We start from the raw sequence: 25075 nt of genomic DNA, 5'->3' as shown, positions 1-25075 counted from the left end.
CCTGGTACTGTTTCAAGAGCACCTGGCTTGACTCTAAGCTGCTCTGGTCCTGTCCACTGCCTCCACAGCTCTTGTTTTTTTTTGTTGTTGGCTTTTTTGAGTCAGGGTCTCACTCTGTGGCCCAGGCTGGAGTGCTGTGGTGCGATCATGGCTCACTGCAACCTAAAACTCCCGGGATCCATCAATCCTCCCACCTCAGCCTCCAGAGTAGCTGGGACTGCAGGCATGCATCATAATACCCAGCTAATTTTTTTTTTTAATTTTTAGTAGAAACGAGGTCTCACTATGTTGCGCAGGTTGGTCTTGAACTCCTGAACTCATGCAATACACCCGCCTCCATCTCTCAAAGTGCTGGGTCTACTGGAGTGAGCCACCGCACCAGTCCCAGCGCCACGGCTCTTCACAAGCAGGATGTAAGGAAATCTCCAGCTTCCTGGGGCTGCTGTCATTTATAGTCACTGCCGTGCTGAAAGTCAAGTATAGGGAGCAGAATAATGTGTGCCTCAGTTTCCAAAGACCTAAATGGGGGGGGGCCAAAGAGAAGGGCCCCCCTGGCAAGGACTGGGAGCCATAGGGCAGTGGAGAGTGCCAAGCCAGGGACCTGCAACCTGGGCTCATTCCCTGCTCTGCCACTCACTGCACTAACCTCCTTTCTATCCTCTGCACTCAACCTCTCTGAGCCTCAGTTTTCTTATCTGTGAAAGAGGGATGGTCACCTGCCCTGCAGAGCTTTTCTGAGTATGGGAAAGTGCACTTGAGACTTTATGGTGCTGCGATGCTTTGGAGGTTGCTCTGCAGACCCTGAGATGGGATTGGGTGGGAGGTGGAGGTTGGGTGTGAGACTGATGTTTGGGGTGGGCAGGGCAAGGGGAAGATGGAGTAGAGTTTCTGGTCCTGGAGCCCAGCATTCTGTCTTCTGCTTCCTGCCTTAGGAGAGGCTTCAGTCTTCCTCTGAAGGCTGCAGGGCGGGTTAGGCGCATGGCAGTGGGGCTCTGAGAAGTCAGGGCTTAGTCTGAGAGTGTAGTGTGGTTTTCCTTTCAGGGGCAGAGCCTATCTGGGGAGGAGGCGCCTGAGCAGGGGGTCAGTACAGCTAAACTGGAGTTTGTGATATTTTAAGAGCATTCTGGAAAAACTGGGAGAGGAGCCAGGCTTGGGTGGTTGGCGGGGCATGAAATCTGGTCAAAGATTGCCCAGTAGAGGAAGGGCCCAGCTCTGAGGCTGTATAGCAGAGTGGGCAATTCTCTCTGACAGTGATCAGGGATGGCTGGTATTCCTCCCCAGATCCCCTAAAAATGCTTTAGAGGCTTGGGCCACAGGCCACACCCATTGGCCTTTAAAGAAGTCTCCCTCTTTTTTAAAAAATTATTATTTTATTTTTAAGTTTTTAGAGACAGGGTCTTGCTCTGTCTCCTAAACTGGAGTGCAGTAGCACAATCATAGCTTACTGCAGCCTCGAACTCCTTGGCTCAAACCATCTTCCCACCTCGGCCTCCAGAGTAGCTGGGAAGAGGTGCAGAGTACCTGTAGAGGTGTGAGCCACCATGCCCAGCTAATATTCTAATTTTCATAGAGATGGGGTCTTGCTATGTTGCCCAGGCTGGTCTCAAACTCCTGGCCTCAAGCAAGCAATCCTCCCACCTTAGACTTTGTAGTATCCTCCTGGTTCTCAACTGGGACAGGGATGTGTTTGTGGGGGCAGGGGTCTCTGCGACAGAGCCTGTCTGTGAGCCCCACCCAGATCCTGTCTGACCTCTGCCCTGCCAGCTGCTGGCCCTACCTCACGTGTTCTGCAGCCCACCAAGGACTGATTGATTGGCACTCCCTAGACCCAAACTCTTAAATTATTTCCCATGGTTCATGGAGAGGTGCAGGGCTGTGGTCAGGTGAGTCAGGGGCCAGGACAGAATCATCCTGGCAAGATGTACCTTCCCCTGGTGATGTGGCAGGGCAGGGTGCGGAGGGAGCAGGGAGGGCCTCCCAGGTCTCAGATGCATGCAGATGGCACACTTTACATGGAAGTTTTGCAATTGTCTAGCAACTTAGGGTCGCGAAATACTTTCCAGTTTTTCCTCTCAATTATTGGGGTGACACAGGGGAAAGCCTGTGACGTGTTGGAGGGTATCATTTGGATAATATACCTTGACCTGTAAGGATGTGTCCATGAGGGGATGACTGTCCCAGTGTTGCTCCAGCGATACCCCTGGCCACAAAGACACGCCTGAAATTGCTGAGGGTTTAAGGCACTGGAAGGCCTGACTGTGCTTTAGTTTTCTCTCTTGTCAAATGCTAGCTCAACTAGTCCCACAGTTTTCTTGTGGGTAGTAAAATGAGAGCATAGAAACAAAAATATGCAGTGAGACATGATCACACCACTGCACTGCAACCTGGGCAACAGAGTGAGACCCCTGACTCTAAGAAAAAAAAAGAAACTGGAAAAAAAAGTTTAATAAAAGTGCAATAGTGCTTTGAAAATACTATCGATACCGTGAAACTTTAAGGTATAATGTGATTGTGTTTGTGTAACTTGTAACAGTCCTGGCGGGATTAATAGCTAACAATGTGGAAATAATCTGTTGTTGGGACAGGAATGTCATGCTGATATGGCAATTGTCTAACTGTACTGCCTTTTGAATGGATGCCAAAGTGTGCTAAGTTCTGATACCTGAAAGATGGGCAGTGAGTGTCTGGAAACCTCTCCAGCTCCCAAAGGGATAGCAGATTTTACTACAAGAGTTTCTCAGTTTCCATAGTTACTCTAGGACTGTTCTGCTGGGGACACGCATTGTTTTATTTAAAAAAATAATAAGTTCTGTGATTTTCTATCAAGACTTTTGTGTTTCTGTTGATAACTTCCAGAGTAATTATTCATATTCTCCAACAGACAGACTGTTTGCTCAGTGGAACAGGATTTGTTGATCTACTGTTACAACTCAATCCCAGCACATTTTGTGGTGGTGATTTTCCAAAGCATTCTTCAGGTCGTGCTACCGTATTGCACGAATCCATTTATCAGCCCACATTTGAGGGCTAACTACTGCTGTGTCATCATTACATACCTGTTTACAGGATCTGTGGGAGACAGGGTGGCACGTCCCCCAATTATACCTCCAGTCATTTCGTCAGTTGGTTGTTACCGAGCATGTTCTTTTCTTTTCTTTTCTTTTTCCTTTCCTTTCCTTTTCCTTTCTTTTCTTTTCTCTTTTCTTCTTTCTTTCTTTCGTTCGTTCATTCTTTCTCTCTTTCGTTCTTTCTTTCGTTCTTTCTTTCTCTCTTTCTTTTTGAGATGGAGTCTCACTTTGTTGTCCAGGCTGGAGTGCAGTGGTATGATCTTGGCTCACTGCAACCTCTGCTGCCTGGGTTCAAGCAATTCTCCTGCCTCAGCCTCCTGAGTAGCTGGGATTACAGGCGCCTGCTACTGCGCCCAGCTAATTTTTTTTTTTTTTTTTTTTTTTTGGTATTTTTAGTAGAGATGGGGTTTCACCATCTTGGCCAGGCTGGTTTTGAACTCCTGACCTTGTGATCCACCTGCCTCGGCCCCCCAAAGTGCTGGGATTACAGGCGTGAGCCACTGCGCCCGGCTCCTCTTCTCTTCTCTCTTCTTCTCTCTTCTCTTCCCCTCTCTTCTCCTCTCTTCTCTTCTCCCCTCCTCTCCCCTCCCCTCCCCTCCCCTTCCCTTCCCTTCCCTTCCCTTCCCTTCCGTTCCCTTCCCTTTCTTTCTTTTCTTTCCTTCTTTTTTCTTTTTTTTTTTGAGACGGAGTTTTGCTCTTGTTGCCCATTCTGGAGTGCAACGGTGCGATCTCGGCTCAGTGCAACAGTGCGATCTCGGCTCACTGCAACCTCCGCCTCCCGGGTTCAAGCAATTCTCCTGTCTCAGCCTCCCAAGTAGCTGGGATTACAGATGCCTGCCACCACGCCCGGCTAGTTTTTTGTATTTTTAGTAGAGACAGGGTTTTTCCATGTTGTGCAGGCTGGTCTCAAATTCCTGACCTCAGGTGATCTGCCTGCCTCAGCCTCCCAAAGTGTTGGTATTACAGGTGTGAGCCACTGCACCCGGCCATTTCTTATGTGCCTGTCATAATGTTTAGTGGTGAATGCATGATCCTGAGTCCCCTAAGCAACTGTGTAGACCTGACCAAACATCGTACTTTATTTCAGTCACAACCTAGACCTTGCTTTATCCGTATGATTTTACCTAATAGGTACCTGCTTTAGTAGGTACCTGAAGGTTTTTTTAGTTGTCTTATTTACATTTGCTCCGGGGGCTTTTTTTCCCCCTGTAGTTTTTCCAACAGATTTGGCTGTTCAGTTTTTAGGTTTTAATGCGAAACTGCTATAATTTTCACAGACCAGTGAGGTTGCTATGATACTCCCTGAAGACTTGCCTCATTTTGCATCAGGGGGCTGCATCTGTTGTCAATGTGAATTACTTCCTTTCCACCTGGGGAACAGGAAGGCTTTTAATCGGGGCATTTCCATAGATAGTTACTCATTAACACTTTGATACTGTATACAAGGTCGGCTTTCAGATCATTTTATAATACCATTAATATGTTAGAGAGAATAAATGGCATTAGTTGCCTAAATCTCATTGCCTGTGTTGAGGCAACTTCTTAATTTTTTTCTCCATGGGAATTATATATATATATATAAATATTTATAAATATATATTATATATATATATAAATATTTATAAATATATATTATATATATATATATTAGATGGAGTCTTGATCTGTCACCCAGGCTGGAGTACAGTGGTGTGATCTCAGCTCACTGCAACTTCCACCTCCTGGATTCAAGCAATTCTCCTGCCTCAGCCTCCTGAGTAGATGGGACTACAGGAACGCACCATCACACCTGGCTAATTTTTGTATTTTCAGTAGAGATGGGGTTTCACCATGTTGGCCAGGCTGGTCTCGAACTCCTGACCTCAGGTGATTCGCCTGCCTCAGCCTCCAAAAGTGTTGGGATTACAGGCGTGAGCCACCACACCTGGCCAATTTTTCTATCATTTAAAAATGAGAAATTCTCTTTAGGGTGGGGACATGGTGGGGGATGTTTTAGATTGGGAGAGGGCAGTTTGAAAAAAGACTTTTCTACATTATACTATAATTTAGTATTTATAAATTTTTTTTAAAAAAAACTTATTATTTTCAGAGTACAAATCAGAGAGAGTCAAACATCTGAGAGGGGAGAGAGAGAGTATCAGTTATTCTCGGGGGGAGGGAGGAGCACACGGTCTTCATCACAAGTTGTTCTTTCACAATTTGGTTCAGTTTACATTTCTTCTTGGCAGTCCATCTGTGCCAGGGAACGTGGGGACCTGGCTGACCTGTCAGATATACCTAATGGATTTGGAAGCCAACTGTCTTCCGGCAGACCCAAGGAGACAAGGGAGCCAGCCTGACTTTGCAAAATCCAGCATCTCCCAATATATGCCCTGTCTTTAAAGCAGGAGAAGCCTCTCAGAGAATGGGTACCTAGTCTCTTGGCTGTCGAAGGCAGAGGCAATCTGATTCAGGGAGTAGGATATAGCACAGTGAGACCGGGGAAAAGAAAAAGAATACCCAAAAAACAAAAAGCCTGAATACAGAAAGGATTCCTTTGGAGAGGAGGGCCTGGTGGGGAACTGCAACCTTATCCCCTGAGACTGCGGCTCAGAAGCCCAGCCTGGAGGTTCAGTGAACCTGTTAGTAACATGAACTTGGTCACTGTATTTCTCAGCCCGAGCTCATGCATTATTTACCTGGCGTAAGTAAACCTGCTTCTCCCACGGTTGCTGGGGAAACCACTTTGATTTATTGAGTTCTGTTTTACTCTCCAGTGAAAAACGCTGCAGGGTGGAAAGGAGGGAGGGGGGCACTACTGGGTCCCAGGGGCTCAGGGTGTGGAGCAGTAAAAGGGAGTCCCCACTTTTCCCCCGGAAAGGGGCCAACTAGGAAAGAAAGCAGATTCCAGTGCTGGCAGCTCCAAGGTTGCCATTTCCTGCTTCTCTGAGTATCCCTTTTCTCTATAACACATCCTCCAGGAAGAGTTGGGAACAGGGAGCTAAGGAGAAAGGTGTCCCTTTCCCGAGGCCCCGGTGAAGGCCACTTGCAGCTCTCCCTCTGACTGCTTGCAGAGATAACATCAGTTTGTGCAGGGCAGGGAGGGGAAGGAGTCAGGTTTCCCCAGAGGCTGTTTCCCAGGTGGATCATCCTGGGGAAGCCAACTCCATAACACAGGTAAAGTGGTCCTATCTGCCCCCAAGTTCGCTGCAGCTCATATTCGGGGAGTTGCCTTATAGACCAGGCAGCTATGGTGGCTTAGAAAGAGCTTGGGACCCTGGGCTCAAATCTCAGGGCTTTTATATATAATTTGAACACGCTGTATAATCCTTCTGATTCTCAATCCCCCGGTGTGTGGAAGATGGATAGTAGTGTCTGCCTTGGAGTGTTCTTGTGAAGACTTCTCAGTGAGCGATCTATGGAATACGTCCATGCCCCAGCATTACAATGTGGGGTGAAGGGTTGCCTGCTTAGACCACCTGTTTCCTTTTCTCGCCAGCGAGATTCAGACATCGCGCTGGGCTCCCTTCCTCCTCTTTACTGCATATTGATTTTTCCTTTCCTCCCTTTGTTCTATTTGTGGCTCCTCTGGCCCCACACAATTGCATTATTTCTTCAGAGGCACGCTGTATGAGGAGGTCTGTTCATGCCCAGCAGCATCCTGGGACTTCCTCCATGCCCAGCCGGCCTGGGCTGCTGTCCTTCTGGTCTGTGACCTTGTTGCATTTCCTTCTGTAAAATGGCACTGTGTGGAGCCTTTTCCATTCCTTTCAGATTCTTTGCTTTTACTGGAAGGAAGCTGCTGCCTGTCAGGTGAGTGTGGTGATGTCCACCAGGGTAACGCAGACTGAGAGACATGTCAGCAATATGCTTGCAATGACCCAGGCATTTACAAATTCTTTAGGCAATAGCCATAAACGGGCGAAGTTTCAAGTTTCATTTGTTTGTTTGTTTGTTTTGAGATGGAGTCTCACACTGTTGCCCAGGCTGGAGTGCGGTGGCATGATCTTGGCTCACTGCAACCTCCGCCTCCCAGGTTCAAGTGATTCTCCTTCCTCAGCCTCCCTAGTAGCTGAGATTACAGGCGCCCACCACCACGCCCAGCTAATTTTTTGTATTTTTAGTAGAGATGGGGTTTCACCATGTTGGCCAGACTGGTCTTGAACTCCTGACCTTGTGATTCGCCCACCTTGGCCTCCAAAAGTGCTGGGATTACAGGCGTGAGCCACCACGCCCGGCCTCAATTTTCATTTGTAAACCACAATGACATGTTAAAAGAAAAAAACTTTCCTAGGTATCACTAACGTAACTGTTTTTAGCAGCAACTTTCTAGATTTTCTTTGGTTCTCCTGGGGTTATTTTGTTATATACAGGCTTATGTTTAAGTCTGTACTTAGCTACTATTGAGATTAGAATATAACTGTTAATTACATCTTAGACATTTCTGCCTTGACATTAGGTGCTAAATATCCCCAAATGACTTAGTTTCTCTCTACTTAAGCCAGTTCACCTGCTCCAGGCGTCTGTGCGTTGTTTTCTCTGAAATGTCCATATGGCCAGAAAACCTACGTGTGTTACTGCGCTGCCTCCAGATCTTCTGACTTCATCCACAACTGTTCCCATGGGGTGAACGTTTCAAATTGGCTTCTTAAAGAGACTTCTGATTTCTTCCAAACTAAATGATAAATCAACAAAGAAAACCCACGCCATCTCACAAACGTTTTTTGGCAGCAGCCACTCTTCAGAGAGGAATAAGAAGGAATTCCTCCGCGAGGGAGGGGCCGGGCAAAGGAAGAGCAGACCTAAGAATGTTCTCGGCCAGTGGTTCTTAAACTTCAGCACACACCAGAATCACCTGTGCCCCAGAAAGCACGGCTTGCTTGTCCCACCCCAGGGTTTCTAATTCAGGAGTTCTGGGCGGGGCTGGAGAATGTGCATTTCCAATCAGTTCCCCGGAGATTCTGATGCTTTCTCTGCAGGAGCCACAGTTCAAGCAGAGAGGACTGCGGAGGCTTGAGACAGGAAAGAGTTTGATAGGTTCCAGGACAAGAAAGGAGTCCAGTGTGGCTGGAGGGTAATGACTGAGGGGCTGGAGAGGGAGGCAGGTATCACAACATGCAGTGGAGACACAGACAGACACAGACAGACACACACACACACACACACACACACACACACACACACGATGTTTGAAGTAGGGTGTGCATGCGGGGTTAATGACCTGATTTGCCTTTGCAATTGTTATTTCATTTGATTCTCTTCGCAGTCACCATGCTGTGAGCTCGTTGCCTTTGATCTCTGTAAACCCCCCCACCCCGCACCATCCACAGAGTAGATGCTGGCTAAGCTGTATTATGTGCCAGATGCTGTCCTAAGCTGTTTATAAACATGATCTCATTTAATCCTCCTAATGACCCTGTGAAGCAGGAACTCTTATAATCCCATTTTACAGATGAGGAACACTGAGGCATCAGAAAGGTTACATAACTTGCCTGGGGTCACATAACTAGGAAATAACAGCCTGGCTGGTAAACTCGAGCTGAGCCCTCAGCCTCCACCCTGCGCTGCCTCTGCTGCCCCACGGTGCTGCCCTTTTACATGAGTGACCAATCTTGAAAGGCAGCCAGGTCAGACATGATGATCACCACCATTTTTTTTTTTTTTTGAGACGGAGTCTTGCTCTGTCGCCCAGGCTGAAGTGCAGTGGCACCATCTTGGCTCACTGGCAGCTCCGCCTCCCGGGTTCACGCCATTCTCCTGCCTCAGCCTCCCGAGTAGCTGGGACTACAGGCACCCGCCACCAGGCCCAGCTAATTTTTTGTATTTTTAGTAGAGATGGGGTTTCACCATCTTAGCCAGGATGGTCTCGATCTCCTGACCTTGATGATCACCATCATTTAAAGATGGGGAAACTGGCCGGGTGTGGTGGCTCACGCCTGTAATCCCAGCACTTTGGGAGGCCGAGGTGGGCAGATCACAAAGTCAGGAGATCGAGACTATCCTGACTAACACATTCAAACCCCGTCTCTATTAAAAATACAAAAAATTAGCCAGGTGTGGTGGCGGGTGCCTGTAGTCCCAGCTACTCAGGAGGCTGAGGCAGAAGAATGGCGTGAACCCGGGAGGCGGAGCTTGCAGTGAGCCGAGATCGCGCCACTGCACTCCAGCCTGGGCGACAGAGCGAGACTCCGTCTCAAAAAAAAAAAAAAAAAAAAATGGGGAAACTGAGGCTCAGACAGGCACCTGGTCATAGGTGGAGGAAGAGTATGACCCACATCTTCTGAGGCCAGATCTCAAAGGTCTTGTCACAAAACTGGGCTGCCGATAAACCGCAAACCCGGAGAGTCTCCAGTGTGCCTGGTGCTGAACCAGGCAGATGAAGAAGTTAACTGAGAAAGAAGAGGTCCCCGCCTGGCAGGTGTGAGGGCGAGGCTGGTACCCTGCAGAGATGGGGCTGATAGCTTTGTTCTCGGGCTGGATGCCCTGTCCGCAGCCTCCCTCCCTCCCTGGGCTGGGGCAGCAGCTGGGCTCCTGTGCCTGGAGGTGCCAACAGGGCCGGTCATTCACAAAGCCACCGTTGGTTTTGTAGCCATAAAGAAAGATACAGCCCTTCCCTCTGGGGAGCGAAAGCTGATACTGTAAACACTTTGGGCTCTATCTTTGATCTGGTGGGTCATAGGAGTGGCTTTTCTCCCCAGGTAGGGTTACCAGGAGAGGACTGGGCAGACCTTTGGGAAGCTGTGCCCTGCTGAACAGATGGTGCTGGGTGGGAGGGCAGGTCTGAGAGGGGAATCCAACAATTACCCCCAGGTCTGGAACCCAGACACCAAATTTCAGGCCTTGGGGAAATTCTCAGTTTTAAAATAAATACCTGGGGCTGCTTGTAACTTTTAGTCTTTGGCTTTAAAAACAGTTCTTTTCTAGATAAAGGAAAATAATAACTTGCAAACTTTAAAAAGCCACAAACCCCTTTACGGCCGGGTGCTGTGGCTCACGCCTATAATCCCAACACTTTGGGAGGCCAAGGTGGGCAGATCACTTGAGGTCAGGAGTTCGAGATCAGCCTGCTCAACATGGTGAAACCCCATCTCTGCTAAAAATACAAAAATTAGCCTGGCGTGGTGGCAGGTGCCTGTAATCCCAGCTACCCGCGAGGCTGAGGCAGGAGAATCGCTTGAACCCAGGAGGCAGAGGTTGCAGTGAGCTGAGATTGCACCACCACACTCCAGCCTGGGTGACAGCAAGACTCCGTTAAAACAAAACAAAACAGCCACAAATGCCTTTAAACTACAGGTTGGTAAAGGCTAGTGTCAGGCCTGGAAGAGACCTAGGGGTGGGATGGTGGATGGAGGGCCTGGGTCTGAAGTGCTTTTCTCTCTTCCAATCAGCTGATTTTGATTTGGGGTCATTTCCCTGGCATTGCATGAGTCATAGTTCTGTTCAAGAAGGTGGTTATCTTCAAACTAACTTTAAAAATTGAGAGTGGCTTCTCTTATTCTGCTTCTTCTAGTTATGATGCTCTTGTTGTTTTTCATCTCTGTGAACTCCTAGTTATCCTTCAAGACCCTGTTCAAACATCACCTTCCAAACTGCCATCTCCTACCCTCTTCCAACCCTAGAAAATCATGACTACATCCAATTATCCCTTCGTTATGCTCCATCCAAAAGTGCCTGTTTACAACTTCACATAACATGGGAGTTCACCATCAAGGCCATTTTTTTCTGGCCAGATGACCCACAGAACTTGAGAAAAGACTTTTTTACGTATCATTTTATCCCCAATACCCAGTACATTGCCTGATACATAACAAATGGCCTTGGCTGGGCACGGTGGCTCATGCCTGTAATCCCAGCACTTTGGGAGGCTGAGGCGGGTGAATTACCTGAGGTCGGGAGTTTGAGACCAGCCTGACCAACATGGAGAAACCCCGTCTCTACTAAAAATACAAAATTAGCCAAGCATGGTGGCACATGCCTGTAATCCCAGCTACTCAGGAAGCTGAGAGAGGAGAATTGTTTGAACTCAGGAGGCAGAGGTTGCGGTGAGCCAAGATAGTGCCATTGCACTCCAGCCTGGGCAACAATTGCGAAACTCCATCTCAAAAAAAAAAAAAAAAAAAAAAAAGGCCTTGAATGAATGTTGTTGAATGAATGCTATTCGCTTTTCATCATAAGTAAAGGGAAAGAAATATTTATAAGTTTATAAGCATCTATCATAGACAAAGTACTGTCTAGGTATCATCTATATGTTATTTAATTTCATCTCTATTAGAAGAGCTTTCATTTGTTTAAATCTAGACTAAACGGGCAGTGATATCTTAACACAGTTAAGATACCTGGGAGGCTGGGCACAGTGGCCCACACCTGTAATCCCAACATTTTGGGAGGCTGAGGCAGGTGGATCATCTGAGGTCAGGAGTTCGACACTGGTCTGGCCAACATGGCAAAAACTCCATCTCTACTAAAAATAGAAATATTAGCCGGGCGTGGTGGCATGTGCCTGTAGTCCCAGCTACTTGGGAGGCTGTGGTGGGAGGGTTGCTTGAACCCAGGAGGCAGAGGTTGAAGTGAGCTGAGATTGCACCACTGCGCTCCAGCCTGGGTGACAGAGTGAGACTCTGTCTCAAAATAAATAAATAAATAAATAAAAGATACCTGGGAAAACAGTTGATGAATACCTGTAAGGTGCTACAGGGCTACAGGAAATGCAAAGAAGGACAATGTCTGTCTTCTGGGAGTTTCAGATATTACTGAGGACACATATATGTACACACACACACATCCCACACATATAAACCTTACCCACTCAAAGAAAGATTATTGAGCTTGTAAAACACACTGATTTCTAAATGCCTGGTACAGACCTGAATGTGATAGAAATGGAAGAATGAGAGATCACTGTGGGCTGCTGTGTTTTTGAAGAAACCACAGATGCGAGTCTCTCCCAGTGGCCTGTATTCTCATATGCCTAGAGACAGGGAACAGATTAGATGATCTCCAGCCAGTCTGCTGGCTGGAGAACTGGAGAATTGTTTATAACGATACCTTATATTTATGACTTTTCAAAAAGTGCTGTAACATCCATGATCCTATTTTTATCTCCAAAGTCATACAGCTGATAATGAAGCAGAGCCTGGGGTTGGAGTCTGTCTCTGTCAATTACTAGTGGGGCTTCTGTCTGCCCATATGGCATCTCTGTGCAAATTGGAAAACAATGCCCCTTGCTCAGGTAAAATTGTGTTAAATTTAGTATATTACTGCATAGCTTGAACAACTGTGCGTGGCAGCCTTACCCTGGCTGTGCCCAGCAGAGAGCTTTCCGGAACATCTGCACTGCAGTCTTCCTGGCTGAGGGCATACATGTGCTACACTCTCATTGCTCATGCTCCCTGCCCACCCCTGCCCTCCGATGCCAGGGCATGTATGCCTCTGGCAGCTTGTACCTTTGCCTTAACCCGAATTCCTCCATTAAGTAAAGGGGTTATACCAGGTTCAAAGCGGGGAAGGGTAAAGAATTGGGTCTCCAAGGGTGCAGGGTTACCTGAATTTTGGTTGGGAGAGGCACAGCGGTGCATATGAGAGTGTCAGCAATGTATGTGCAGGCTCTTCTGAGTGTGTGTGTGATCCATTGTATGGTGTGGGTTTTAAATAGGGGAGGACTCTCCCCTGCAGCTTCAGAACTTTGGCTGTTGTCTCCACACATTGCTTCATTCCCTGACGTGTACGATGTGAAGATGTGAATACTACACATACCTCCCACCCCAGATCGTTTATACAGTGCTGAACCTGAACAACTGTATATAGTGATCCTTGAATTTGAAGAAGTTCATTATTTATTTACTTATATTTATTTGTTAAATAAAGTAAGTTTCAGTATAACAGTGAGATATTTGTTTATTTTTGAGACAGGGTCTCACTCTGGTTGCCTAGGCTGGAGTGCAGTGGTGCAATCAGGGCTCACTGCAGCCTCTACCTCCTGGGCTTTGGTGATCCTCCCACCTCAGCCTCCCGAGTAGCTGGGACTACAGGCCACCATATCTGGCTAATTTTTGTATTTTTAGTAGAGTCTAGGTTTCGTCATGTTGCCCAGGCTGGTCACAAACTCCTGAGCTCAAGTGACCCACCCGCCTGGGCCTCCCAAAATGCTGGGATTACAGGCATGAGTCACTGCTCCCAGCCTGGAAGTTCCTCGATTTTTTAAAATTGTGAAAGTTACAAAAGTTACCTGCTCTTTTCTAACAAATTAAATTAAATAGGGATACAAAAACAAATTGAAGAATCATTCTTGCTACTTTTTGCCTCTCTCATGTCTACTAAGTAACCAGTACTAAGTTTGCTTGCATATTTCCACTACTTAAAGTGTGATAAGGGAAACAGAAGCAAACATATGTATGCATATATGGGTTTTTGTTTCTTTTTTTCTTTTGCTTTTTCTTTTTTTTTCTTTGAGACGGAGGCTCGCTGTTTCCCAGGCTGGAGTGCAGTGGCGCGATGTCGGCTCACTGCAAGCTCCGCCTCCCGAGTTCACGCCATTCTCCTGCCTCAGCCTCCCGAGTAGCTGGGACTACAGGCGCCCGCCATCACTCCCGGCTAATTTTTTTTTTTTTTTTTTTTTTTTTTTGTATTTTTAGTAGAGACGGGGTTTCACCGTGTTCGCCGGGATGGTCTGGATCTCCTGACCTTATGATCCACCCGCCTCGGCCTCCCAACGTGCTGGGATTACAGGCGTGAGCCACCGCGCCCGGCTGGGTTTTTGTTTCTTTAAACGTGTTTTAATAAAATTGAATCATACTATATATGCACTTTTTAATTTTATTGTTGTTGTTGTTGTTGAGACGGAGTCTCACTCTGTCGCCCAGGTTGGAGTGCAGTGGTGCGATCTCAACTCACTGCAAGATCTGCCTCTCGGGTTCACCCCATTCTCCTGCCTCAGCCTCCCAGGTAGCTGGGACTACAGGTGCCCACCACCACGCCCAGCTAATTTTTTTGTATTTTTAATAGTGACGGGGTTTCGCCACGTTAGCCAGGATGGTCTCAATCTCCTGAACTCATGATCTGCCCACCTCGGCCTCCCAAAGTGCTGGGATTACAGGCGTGAGCCACCACACCCAGCACTTTTTAATTTTTTAAGTGTTTAAATTTTAATTAATTTATTTATTAATTAATTTTTTGGAGATGGAGTCTCACTCTGTCACCCAGGCTGGAGTGCAGTGGTGCAATCTTGGTTCACTGAAACCTCTGCCTACTGAATTCAAGGGATTCTCCTGCCTCAGCCTCCCAAGTAGCTGGGACTACAGGTGCACACCATCATGCCTAGCTAATTTTTGTATTTTTAGTAGAGACGAGGTTTCACCATGTTGGCCAGGATGATCTCAATCTCCTGACCTTGTGATCTGCCTGCCTCAGCCTCCCAAAGTGCTGGATTACAGGCGTGAGACACCGTGCCCGGCCACGCCTGGTTAATTTTTTTTTTTTTTGTATTTTTAGTAAAGATGGGGTTTCACCATGTTGCTCAGGCTGGTCTCGAACTCCTGACCTCAGGTGATCCACATGCCTTGGCCTCCCAAAGTTCTGGGATTACAGGTGTGAGCCACCACACCCAGCCCTATGCACTTTTTTAAAGTTGAAGAATATAGTGTGGAAATCTACAGTCTAGGTCAATATGTTGACATGCATTCATTAATATTTTTGATAACTGCATGATATGCCATAGTATAGTTGTACCATAATTTATTTTAAATTTACATTTAACTTAATTTATTTTTTTTTAGAGACAGGGTCTTGTTCTGTTGCCCAGGCTGGGGTGCAGTGGTGTGATCATAACTCACTGCCGACTTGAACTCCTGGGTTCAAGTGATCCTCCCACCTCAGTCTCTTGAGTGACTGGAACTACAGGTACATGCCACCACACGTGGCTAATCCTTAACAATTTGTGTAGAAATGGGGGTCTCACTATGTTGCCCAGGCTGGTCTTGAACTCCTAGACTCAAGCGATCCTCCTGCCTTGGCCTCCCAAAGTACTGGGATTACAGGTGTGAGCCACTGTACATGGCCCCTCTTTTTCTGATTGTCTTTTTCTAATCAATCTGTAAGCAATCTTTGTATATTAGGGCTATCAATTCTTATGTTATAGGCTACCAATTCTTATGTTTCTTTCAGTCTTTTGTCTTTTAGTTTTGTTTAAGGTGTCTTTTACCATATTTCACATTTTATATAACCAAATGTGTGTTTTTAATGTCTTCTAGTACAGAGTCTGGCCTGTGCAGGTCTCCAGTTCCTGCAGCTATGCAAATATTCTACATTTCTTCATTGAAAAAAAAAATACAGTTAGATTGTGAATTCATTTGGATTTTATTTTAAAATCTTGTGGGAGGTATGGAGAAGTATTTAAATCTCTCTGAGGCTTCGGGTTCCTCTGTCGTAACATGGGCATCATTAGGATGAAAGAAAACGTGTGTAAAACTTACAGCATGATGCCTACAACAGGGCTGATCCTCAGTAAGTGGTTATAAGAGTTAGTTTGTGAGTGGTGGCATGCACTTGTTGTCCCAGCTACTTGGAAGGCTTAGTGGGGAGGACCACATAAGGCCAGGAGTTCAAGTCGAGCCTGAGCAATGTAGCCAGATTTCCATCTCTTAAAAAAATAAAAAATAGGCCGGGCGCGGTGGCTCATGCCTATAATCTCAGCACTTTGGGAGGCCAAGGCGGGTGGATCATCTGAGGTCAGGAGTTTGAGACCAGCCTGGCTAACATGGTGAAACCCCGTTTCTACTAAAAATACAAAAAATTAGCCGGGTGTGGTGGCACGTGCCTGTAGTACCAGCTACTCAGGAGGCTGAGGCAGGAGAATTGCTTGAATCTGGGAGGTGGAGGTTGCAGTGAGCCGAGATTGCACCATTGCACTCCAGCCTGGGCAACTGCCTCAAAAAAATATAAAAATAAAAATAAAAATAAATAAATAAAAAAGAGAACTAGAATCCTGACTGTGGCCTAGAGATTTTTTCCTCCATCTCAGTGACTTGGCTCATATTGGTGACTTTGCTTTTTTCTCTCAGGCAGATGTGCTGCTTTGAACTGGGTGAGTGCTCCCTTCTGGTGAGGTATATGCTGGAGCTGGGGTTGGGCACTGAGTCAGGATGGGAGGAAGCAAGGAGGAGTGGTTTACAGAAAGTATTTCTGTGTAAGGCATTCCACAGTTGGAAGTTCCCTCTGGATACCCATGGGACCTGAACTCACGCTGCATCAGGGCCTCCTGAGCTCCTCAGGGACATCAGGTCACCAACTCCTTGTTTAGGATGGACTCTCCCTGTGGGGACAGGGAAGGAACTGGAGCTGAAGTAGATGTGAGAGATGAAGGTGGCAGACTGTTGGGGCTCTGGAGAATCTTCCAGACATTCCTGCTGCCTCTCCCAGCAGACTATGCCAATGAATGAATCAGAAAGCTTGAAGAGGGAAGCAAAAGATGAAAGAAATCCTGGGACCACGCAGCTTCAGACGGCTGGATGCCACAGTCCCTAGTCTCGGGAATGAACGCCTTAGCTGGAGCTTGGGGGCTTGGTGTCCCTGGACTACCCATACCGTAGCTCCAGGCAGGTTGCTATGCATGCTCACATCATCTTCCATATTCAGTTTCATCAATTACACTCAGTAATATCCTTGACAACTATTTTTTTCCTCAATTCAGGATTTAATCCAGGATCACACATTGCATTTAGTTGTTATTGTCTCTTCAGTTTCTTTTAAATTGGGCAAATCCTTAACCTTCTTTGTGTTTTATGACCTTGACTTTTTTTGTGTGTATGGCAAAAAAAGTTCAAATTATACCTTGACATTTTAAAATAGTACAGGTCAATTATTAAGTAACATTTCTTGTGATTAAATTCAGGTTATGGGTTTTGGGCAGGACACTGGGGAGATGCTGTGACCTTCTCAGAACACTGTATCAAAGATATACATGAGGTTGGCCTATTCCAACACTGGGGACGTTAACTTTTTTTTTTTTTTTTTTTTTAGATGGAGTTTCACTCTTGTTGCCCAGGCTGGGGTGCAATGGCGCAGTCTTGGCTCACTACAACCTCCATCACCCGGGTTCAAGCGTTTCTCCTTCCTCAGCTTCCCAAGTAGCTGGGATTACAGGCGCCTGCCACCAAGCCTGGCTAATTTTTTGTATTTTTAGTAGAGACGGGGTTTCGCCATGTTGGCCAGGCTGGTCTCGAACTCCTGACCTCAGGTAATCCACCAGCCTTGGCCTCCCAAAGTGTTGGGATTACAGACGTCAGCCACTGCCCCCAGCCAGCGGACGTTAACTTTTGATCACTGGTTAAGGTAGTAGCCTTCAGGTTTCATCACTGTAAAGTTACTATGTTTCCTCTTTGTAATTAATAAGTAATTTATGGGGAGATGCCTTAAGACTTTGTAAATATCCTGTTTCTCATCAAACTTTTAACCACCAGTTTAAATATCCACTGATGATTTTCTAACATCGTTATTCCTTGTTAATTTACTAGTTAACATTCTACTGTAAGAAGAGCTTTTCCTTGACCTTCTCATGTATGCATAAATGGATGGATGGATATCAGTATGAACTTGTAGACTGTTATTTTATTAGTGGGTTATAATCCATTACTATTAGCATTTATTTATTGCTCAGATTGTCACAGATTTGGCTGGTGGGTGTGGTGTGGGTTTTTGTTTTGTTTGTTTTTTTTTTTAGCCTACTGTTTTCTCATTTATTTAGTCATTTACCTACGGGTAAAAGTTTATTTACCCATAAACTTTTTCCATCTTGTGACTCTGACTTAGAATCAGAGTTTTGAAGCTGGAGACAACTTTACATTTCATGTTGCTTTCCCCAGCCCCTTTATTTTACATATGAAAGCTCTGACCGCCCCCAACACTTAAGCATGTTTTCAAGGTCATGTGGCTCGTTAAAGGCAGAGCTTGAGCTGAAACCTGTGTCCTTGGCTCCTGGGAGGACATTTCCAGCCTCCTTAGCATTGAGAAGCTTCTACTGTTACAGTTCTTTAGGCAACTGGAACTCCCCATATCCTGTGTGGGGTGTCAGGAACTGATGGTTATAGTATTTATTGACAAGAGATTTCACAGAGTTCTTGGGCATCCTTCCTGAATCCTTAACCTTGGCAATGGGAACAGAGGGTTCTCAGGGTCTTCAGAACTTCTGTCATGTTGAACAATTTCCAAGGGCCTTGTGGTGGCCAAGATATGACAAATAAAAAACTAATGCCGGCTGGGCGCAGTGGCTCATGCCTGTAATCCCAGCACTTTGGGAGGCCAAGGTGGGCAGATCACGAGGTCAGGAGTTTGAGACCAGCCTGACCAATATGGTGAAACCCTGTCTCTACTAAAAATACAAAAAAAAAAATACAAAAAGCTGGTGTGGTGGCATGCGCCTGTAATCCCAGCTACTCAAGGCAGGAGAATCGCTTGAACCCGGGAGGCGAAGGTTGCAGTGAGCTGAGATCGCGCCAGTGCACTCCAGCCTGGGTGACAGAGTGAGACTCCGACTCAAACAAAAAACAAAAACCAACAAAAAAAAAACTAATGCCTACCAGCTTCTCACATTCTCACAGTTTACAATTTGTTGGTGGGTTTCCCTTCCTTCCTTCCTTCCTTGCTTCCTCTCTCTTCTTTCCTTCCTCTCTCTCTTCTTTCTCTTTCTCTCTTTCTTTCCTTTGTATTTCTTTCTTTCTTTCTTTCTCCTTTCTCTCTCTCTCTCTCTCTCTCTCTTTCTTCCTTTCTGGTCTTGGCCTATTGCCCAGGCTGGAGTGCAGTGGTGCAATCATAGCTCACTGCAGCCTCGACATCCCGGCCTCAAGTGGTCCCCCAACCCCAGGCTCCCAAGTACTTGGGACTATAGGAGTCCACCACCATGCCCAGCTAATTTTTAATTGAGATGAAGTCTCACTATGTTGCCCAGGCTGGTCTCGAACACTTAGCCTCAAGTAATTCTCTTTCCTTAGCCTCTTGAGTCATGGGGGTTACAGATATGAGTCACCATCCTTGTCCTCTTATTGGTAGGATTCTACGTGACATTGTGATGGTCATCTGTCGTCTGCTTGTCCAACATCCCTCCTATATTCCTTTGCCACTATCCTTCCATTTTTTTTTTTTTTCATGGGAGGATCACTACCCCATTTCTAGTCCATGTGATTTGGGAAGGGCTGACCTACCCTGGGCAATCAGATCAGCATGGTAGTTAATTCAGAAATGGGAATGTGACCCAAGCTAGGCCCATGACAGTCATCCCTGCACTTTTGCTGAAACTGCTGGGAATGAGGTGCTTTCTTTTCATTGGAATAGCTACTTGCAAGGCAGCAAGTAACATGGAATTTCCGGGGCCATCTTTGCTGCTCTCTCAAAAGAGGCTGCTTGAAAAATGGAGCCAATGCAGAAGAAATGAAGGGACAGAATGAGTCTTGGTTGATATTAGCTGACCCCTGATCCCACTGAGCCAGAAGCCATCTACTCATGGACATTTTTAGTTATGAGAGCCAAATAATTTTCTGCCTTGCTGGATTGAGTTAGTTTTCAGTCACTTGCAGTGAAGAGAGTGCTGCCTCATTTCACTTCCTTTTAGGCTTAGGTCCCGCCTCTCAGAGCTTTAGAGCAGTAAAAAGGATAAAGCGAACCCAGGCAGTGCTGAGCTAGCCAGTCTCCTGGCTAAGTGTGCAAAGAACCCTGGAATTACTACTACCCTGGTCTGATCAGTAGCCTTGCCTGCTGTTTACCATACAGCAATAGGGGTATCGCTTTCTTGAGCCCTGAGGCACTATACCTGTTTTTAAAAATGATTTTTATTTAGGTCAGGTGTGGTGGCTCATGCCTGTAATCCCAGCATTTTGGGAGGCCAAGGCAGGCAGATCACTTGAGGTCAGGAGTTTGAGACTAGCCTGGCCAACATGGCAAAACCCCATCTCTACTAAAAACATAAAATTAGCTAGGCGTGGTGCCTTACACCTGTAATCTCAGCTACTTGGGAGGCTGAGGCATGAGAATCACTTGAGCCTGGGAGGTGGAGGTTGCAGTGAGCTGAGATCGCGCCACTGGGCTCCAGCCTGGGTGACAGAGCGAGACTCCATCTGAAGAAAAATAAAAGATTTTTATTTAAAAAATGTTTTGTAGAGATGGCACCTTGCTATGTTGCCCAGGTCTCGAACTCCTAGCCTAAAGCTCCGGGATTATAGATGTGAGCCACTGTGCTTAGCCAGCACTATACTTCTATTAGTTGCCAATGCTTGCTTTGTTCTGTATTTTCTAGTGCATGCTTGAGTGTGAGTGTATGAGTATGTGTGTGATCATGTGTGTGAGTGTGTGTGTCAGTGTATTTGTGTATGTGTGTGTTCCTTTTACTCCTACCTTGCAGGGTTATTGCAAGCATCAGGTGGGATAATGTAGGCGCAGCACTCAGCCCAGTGCCTGGCACATACAGTGAGTGCTCTCTGCCTTCCCCTTTTCTCCTCCTGATTCAGAGAATGACTTAAGGATCTGTGATGTGTTCCAATTTTCAATGCCCTCAATAAATAATGGGGAGTTGGAATACTGTTGCCAGAAATTTGCACTAGTTTTAATTAATTTTATCTGTTTAGAGTAAGATATCTCAAAGTCACTGAATAAATTTATGTCACATACGTTTATGCACATCAGTATTTTTCTTGAGAACTGACAGCCTTAGTCCTTGTTTTGTTCCCTGATGCTGCAGCAGAGGCCAAATGTGTCCTGATTTCTTGGGTGATGGCTGCCAGCTCTCCAAGTGTCACAGTAGATGAGGCCTCCATGGGGGCAAGCGCCAAGGATGAGTGTGCCCAGGCAGCATCTGCAAGCCCCTTTTGTCTATTCTTTATTTTTGTAATACATTTTATTCTTAAGTTATATATATGTTTATAAGTTTATTAATATATTTAATATAAGTTTATATTTATAAATATATTTATAAATTTATATATTTATAAATATTTATAAATATAAAAATTTATATTTATAAATATAAACTTTATAAAGTGTAAAGTTTGTATGTATAAGCCTTAAATATGTTTTGACTTATCCATATAAGTTTTTATAACTTATATGGATAAGGCAAAACATGTATACAAAATATTAATTTTCTTACCCATTTTAACCCCACCCTCTGAAGTAAACATTATAACCAGCTTCACGTGTATCCCTCTACATTTTTTATATACTACACATTTTCCCACTTGTATACATTTTCCTATTTTCTTTTTTACATATGCAAATATATAAACATACATATTTACTTATAGGATACCTCTTTTAATTTTTTAATGCAAAGTAAGATCATATTCTGTTCCTTGCTCTTTCTTTTCTTTTCTCTCTCTCTCTTTCTTTCTTTCTTTTTTTTTTTTTTGACGGAGTCCCGCTCTGTCGCCCAGGCTGGCATGCTGGTGTGCAGTAGCGTGATCTCAGCTCACCGCAAAACCTTCGCCTCCCGGGTTCAAGTGATTCTCCTGCCTCAGCCTCCGGAGTAGCTGGGATTACAGGCATGCGCCACCACACCCAGCTAATTTTGTATTTTTAGTAGAGACAGGGTTTCTCCATGTTGGTCAGGCTGGTCTCGGACTCCTGACCTCAGGTGATCCGCCCGCCTCGGCCTCCCAAAGTGCTGGGATTACAGGCGTGAGCCACCGAGCCCGACCTTTCTTTCCTTCCTCTCTTTCTTCCTTCCTTCCTTTCCCTTCCTTTCCCTTCCCTTCCCCTTCCTTCCTTCTTTCCTTCCTTCCTTCCTTCCCTCTCTCTCTTTCTTTCTCTTTCTTTTCTTTCTCTCTCTTTCTTTTATCTGGCTCTGTCACCTAGGCTGGAGTGCAGTGACGCAATCATAGCTCACTGCAGCCTTGACCTCCTGGGCTCAAGTGATCCTCCTGCCTTTGCAGGGATTATAGGAGTGAGCCACTGTGCCAGGCCTCTTTTCCTTTTTTTAAACCTAATAATCCCGTGCCTCTCTTTGGGTCAATGTAGGTAGATCTAACTCCTTCTTTATAGTTGCTTATCTGCCAGTGTATGGTTGTACCACGATTGATTTACTTAACTGATGTCCTATCAATGGATTTTTCAGGTCCTTTATAGCTTTCTGCAATTACACATAATGCTGACATAACCACCCTTGCAAATATATTTTTTTATATTCAAGGAAACATTTGGTGATTCTACTCTTTTGGCCCATGTGTCACATATGAAGGACACTTACTATATCAACCCTTAATCTGTCTGTCAGTCTGCCACACGAGAAAGCATCCTTTTTTTTTTTTTTTTGAGACAGAGTCTCAAAAAATCAGGCTAGAGTGCAGTGGCGCGATCTCAGCTCACTGCAACTTCCGCCTCCCAGGTTCAAGCGATTCTCCTGCCTCAGCCTCCTGAGTAGCTGGGATTACAGGTGTGTGCGCCACCACACCCAACTAATTTTTGTATTTTTAGTGCAGACGGGGTTTCACCATGTTGGTCAGGCTGGTCTCTAACTCCTGATCTCAGGTGATCCACCCCCCTCAGCCTCCCAAAGTGCTGGGATTACAGGTGTGAGCCACCGCGCTCGGCTGAGAAGGCATCCTTTTACCTCCCTTTCCAGGGCATGTTTTTAGCAGAGCCCTGTTGGGAAAAACACCAGTTTATGAATGTAGAACCTGGGCCCAAATGTAAGACCACTCCACTCCAGATCTAGTCTGGAGCAGTGATTTCTCTGCCCCTCCCATTCTCCCTGCTTCATGTGCCCTGAGCACCTCAGCCGCCTCTATGGTCAGTGACAAGCTGTAATTGGAGTGAAAGGGCTTTGAAGTTCTGATAAATGAGATAATAAATCTCTGCTCTCCAGGGATGTAGGGCAGTGTCTGTGCCTATTGAATGGCCTCAACAGTGCTGTGTATATAGTAACTACTTAATTATTATGAAATAAGAACAATAAATCCAGTGGTTGAAGTGATCCCTTTGAAGTTCAGGTCAACTCTGAGCCATCTGAGAAGAATGAATGGAATGGGTAATTGAAACAGATAGATAATCCCCAAACCTCAACTTACTAGTTAATAGGGTTAGGCTCTTTACCTATTAAACCCTTTGAGATACTCAATTTGAAAACTGCTAAAATAAATCCCCTACTTTCATTTATTTTTTCATTGTTGTGGGGCAGGAGAAATTGAGCTGTGAAATGGCCACCAGGAAGGTGGCAGGATGACGAGTCAGGAGTCCTGTGTGAGACATCCGCAAACATCTCGTAAGCAGCTTCTGAATCACACAGCATCAAGGCTGCCAAAGTGCCTGGCCAATCTTGGACCTAGAGACCTAAGAATGGGTCTCCCTGCGGACTCCTCCTGACCTGGGTGGGGCAAGGCTCTTGGAAAATAGGTCAAATGACTCTCAGTCTAGAACCGTCTGGCCAGAGATGCCCCAACTTTGCCTTTTGGGCTATTCATCAAATCCAGCCTTTAGGATGCGACATCAGGGTTTCATTTCATGGGAAGATCTGGGTGCATTTTAGTTAAAAGAAGTGATGTCATCACATCCCTGCTGAAAAAAGGAAAAAGGACCCACGTTGTGCTGACATACCGAGTCCTGGGCAGGGAAGTCTGGACAGACACCTGGGTCCACACCTGGCTTTTCTACGAGCTAGCTCTGTGACTCTGGGACCATTGTGTCAGCTTTCTCTGCCACAGTTCCTCCCTCTGCAAAACGAAGGGCTTGAAATGCAGGATTCTAAGATTGTGGCCATGTCTGACTCTGATAACAATCCCATGAGCCTGAAGAATTCAGCACTGCTGCTCCATAGGGGGTTTCAGCAGGAAGCGGGCACAGATGGCTTTCTCTGGAACGTGTTCAGAAATGTGGTGTGTGATGTACGGTGTGACTGAAGCGTGGTGCCCTTTAAACACAGCATCCCCCTGGGAGTGCTCTGAGCTCCTCGGGTTCTCTGGTTCTCATTCACATTCCACTGTCACTCTGGGCACTGGCAGCCCTCACGTGCTTGTGCACTGAGCACACACACACCCCGCCCTGACTGACACACAATTGGTGACTCACAACTGACACAATCATTACACACACGGAATGACTCAGCGGGGACACTCACATGCATGGGCTCACGCTCACCGTGACGTGTCGAAGTGGCTGTGCCCATGGCGTCAGGCACCCCCACAGCAGCCTTGGTGGAGGCTCTCGCCGGCGGCGTCTGCAAATGATTTGCATTCTTGGCTCTTTGGAACTGCCTGTTCTTTGTCTCTCTGTTCGCTGCTCAACCCTTTCCTTCCCTTCTGTCCCAAACTTGGCTGGTTTTAGTCTCTTGCTCCCAAGCTCCTCAGCCAGCTTCCTGGACTGGCTCAGGCAGTCTCTAAGGCTCCTGCCAACTCCAAGATTGCTTCTAATCAACTCCTCAGCTGGGAGGAGTCCCTTCCCCAGGGGTCTCATTCCCTCCCTGACCTGAGCATCTCTTCCTGTCTTCTTCAGGAAGATCTTCAATATCTGTGCCATTTGAGCCAGCACCTTTCACTAGATAAGGAGCACCCAGAGCTAGTCACATGATAGAAAGTGCTGGCGGCTTCTGGAGGGTGGTCTTCAGTGTCTCTGAGGGTGCCCTTTCTCTTTCTGGCAGCCCAGGCAGATAGTAGTGTTGGGGTTCTTGAAAATCATCTTTGGGAGTTGAGCAGAACCAGCTGTTACTGGAGAAGCAGAGAAAAAAGATGCTGCACATCCCAGCCATAATGGTCTGGGAGGGACCTACCCCAGAGCGGGAACCAGGGTGGGGAAGCGGTGCAGAGGAAAGAGAGGCCTGTGTCCATGGCTGCTGGCTGAGTTCTGATGGGAAGATAGGGGAACACGTCCTGGAGCTGCACTTCCTTGCAATTCATCTTCTGCTTCAGATTTAAGGTTACTTTGCCTAGAATAGCTCCTGTCTTTCCTCTTTTCCTGGGGGAGTCCTCACACAGGAGAGGGAGGGTGACAGAGTGTGATGTGAAGTCAGGGGTGTAGGTGTAGCCTCTGCTAGTAGCTGTGGTCCTGGGCTAGACATTAAC

General features: G+C 46.3%; 1 protein-coding gene across 1 annotated transcript; it reads right to left on the bottom strand.

Moving 5' to 3' along the window:
* Positions 1–6040: 6040 nt before the first annotated feature.
* LINC03042 (long intergenic non-protein coding RNA 3042) lies at positions 6041–24525 on the bottom strand. The gene is made up of 3 exons (XM_004046911.4): positions 24156–24525; positions 11912–12015; positions 6041–8128 (listed from the first exon to the last, which is right to left on the bottom strand). The coding sequence occupies exons 1-3, from the start codon at positions 24468–24470 to the stop codon at positions 7876–7878; spliced, it is 672 nt and encodes a 223-aa protein (XP_004046959.1). The 5' UTR covers positions 24471–24525; the 3' UTR covers positions 6041–7875.
* Between the last annotated feature and the right edge of the window lie 550 nt (positions 24526–25075).

The sequence above is a fragment of the Gorilla gorilla genome, chromosome 7 (genome assembly GCF_029281585.2).
Source record: "Gorilla gorilla gorilla isolate KB3781 chromosome 7, NHGRI_mGorGor1-v2.1_pri, whole genome shotgun sequence".
In the NCBI taxonomy this organism is placed as follows: Eukaryota; Metazoa; Chordata; class Mammalia; order Primates; family Hominidae; genus Gorilla; species Gorilla gorilla.
Note: the sequence above shows the minus strand (reverse complement) of the source record. Positions and strands in the feature narration are given on the sequence as shown.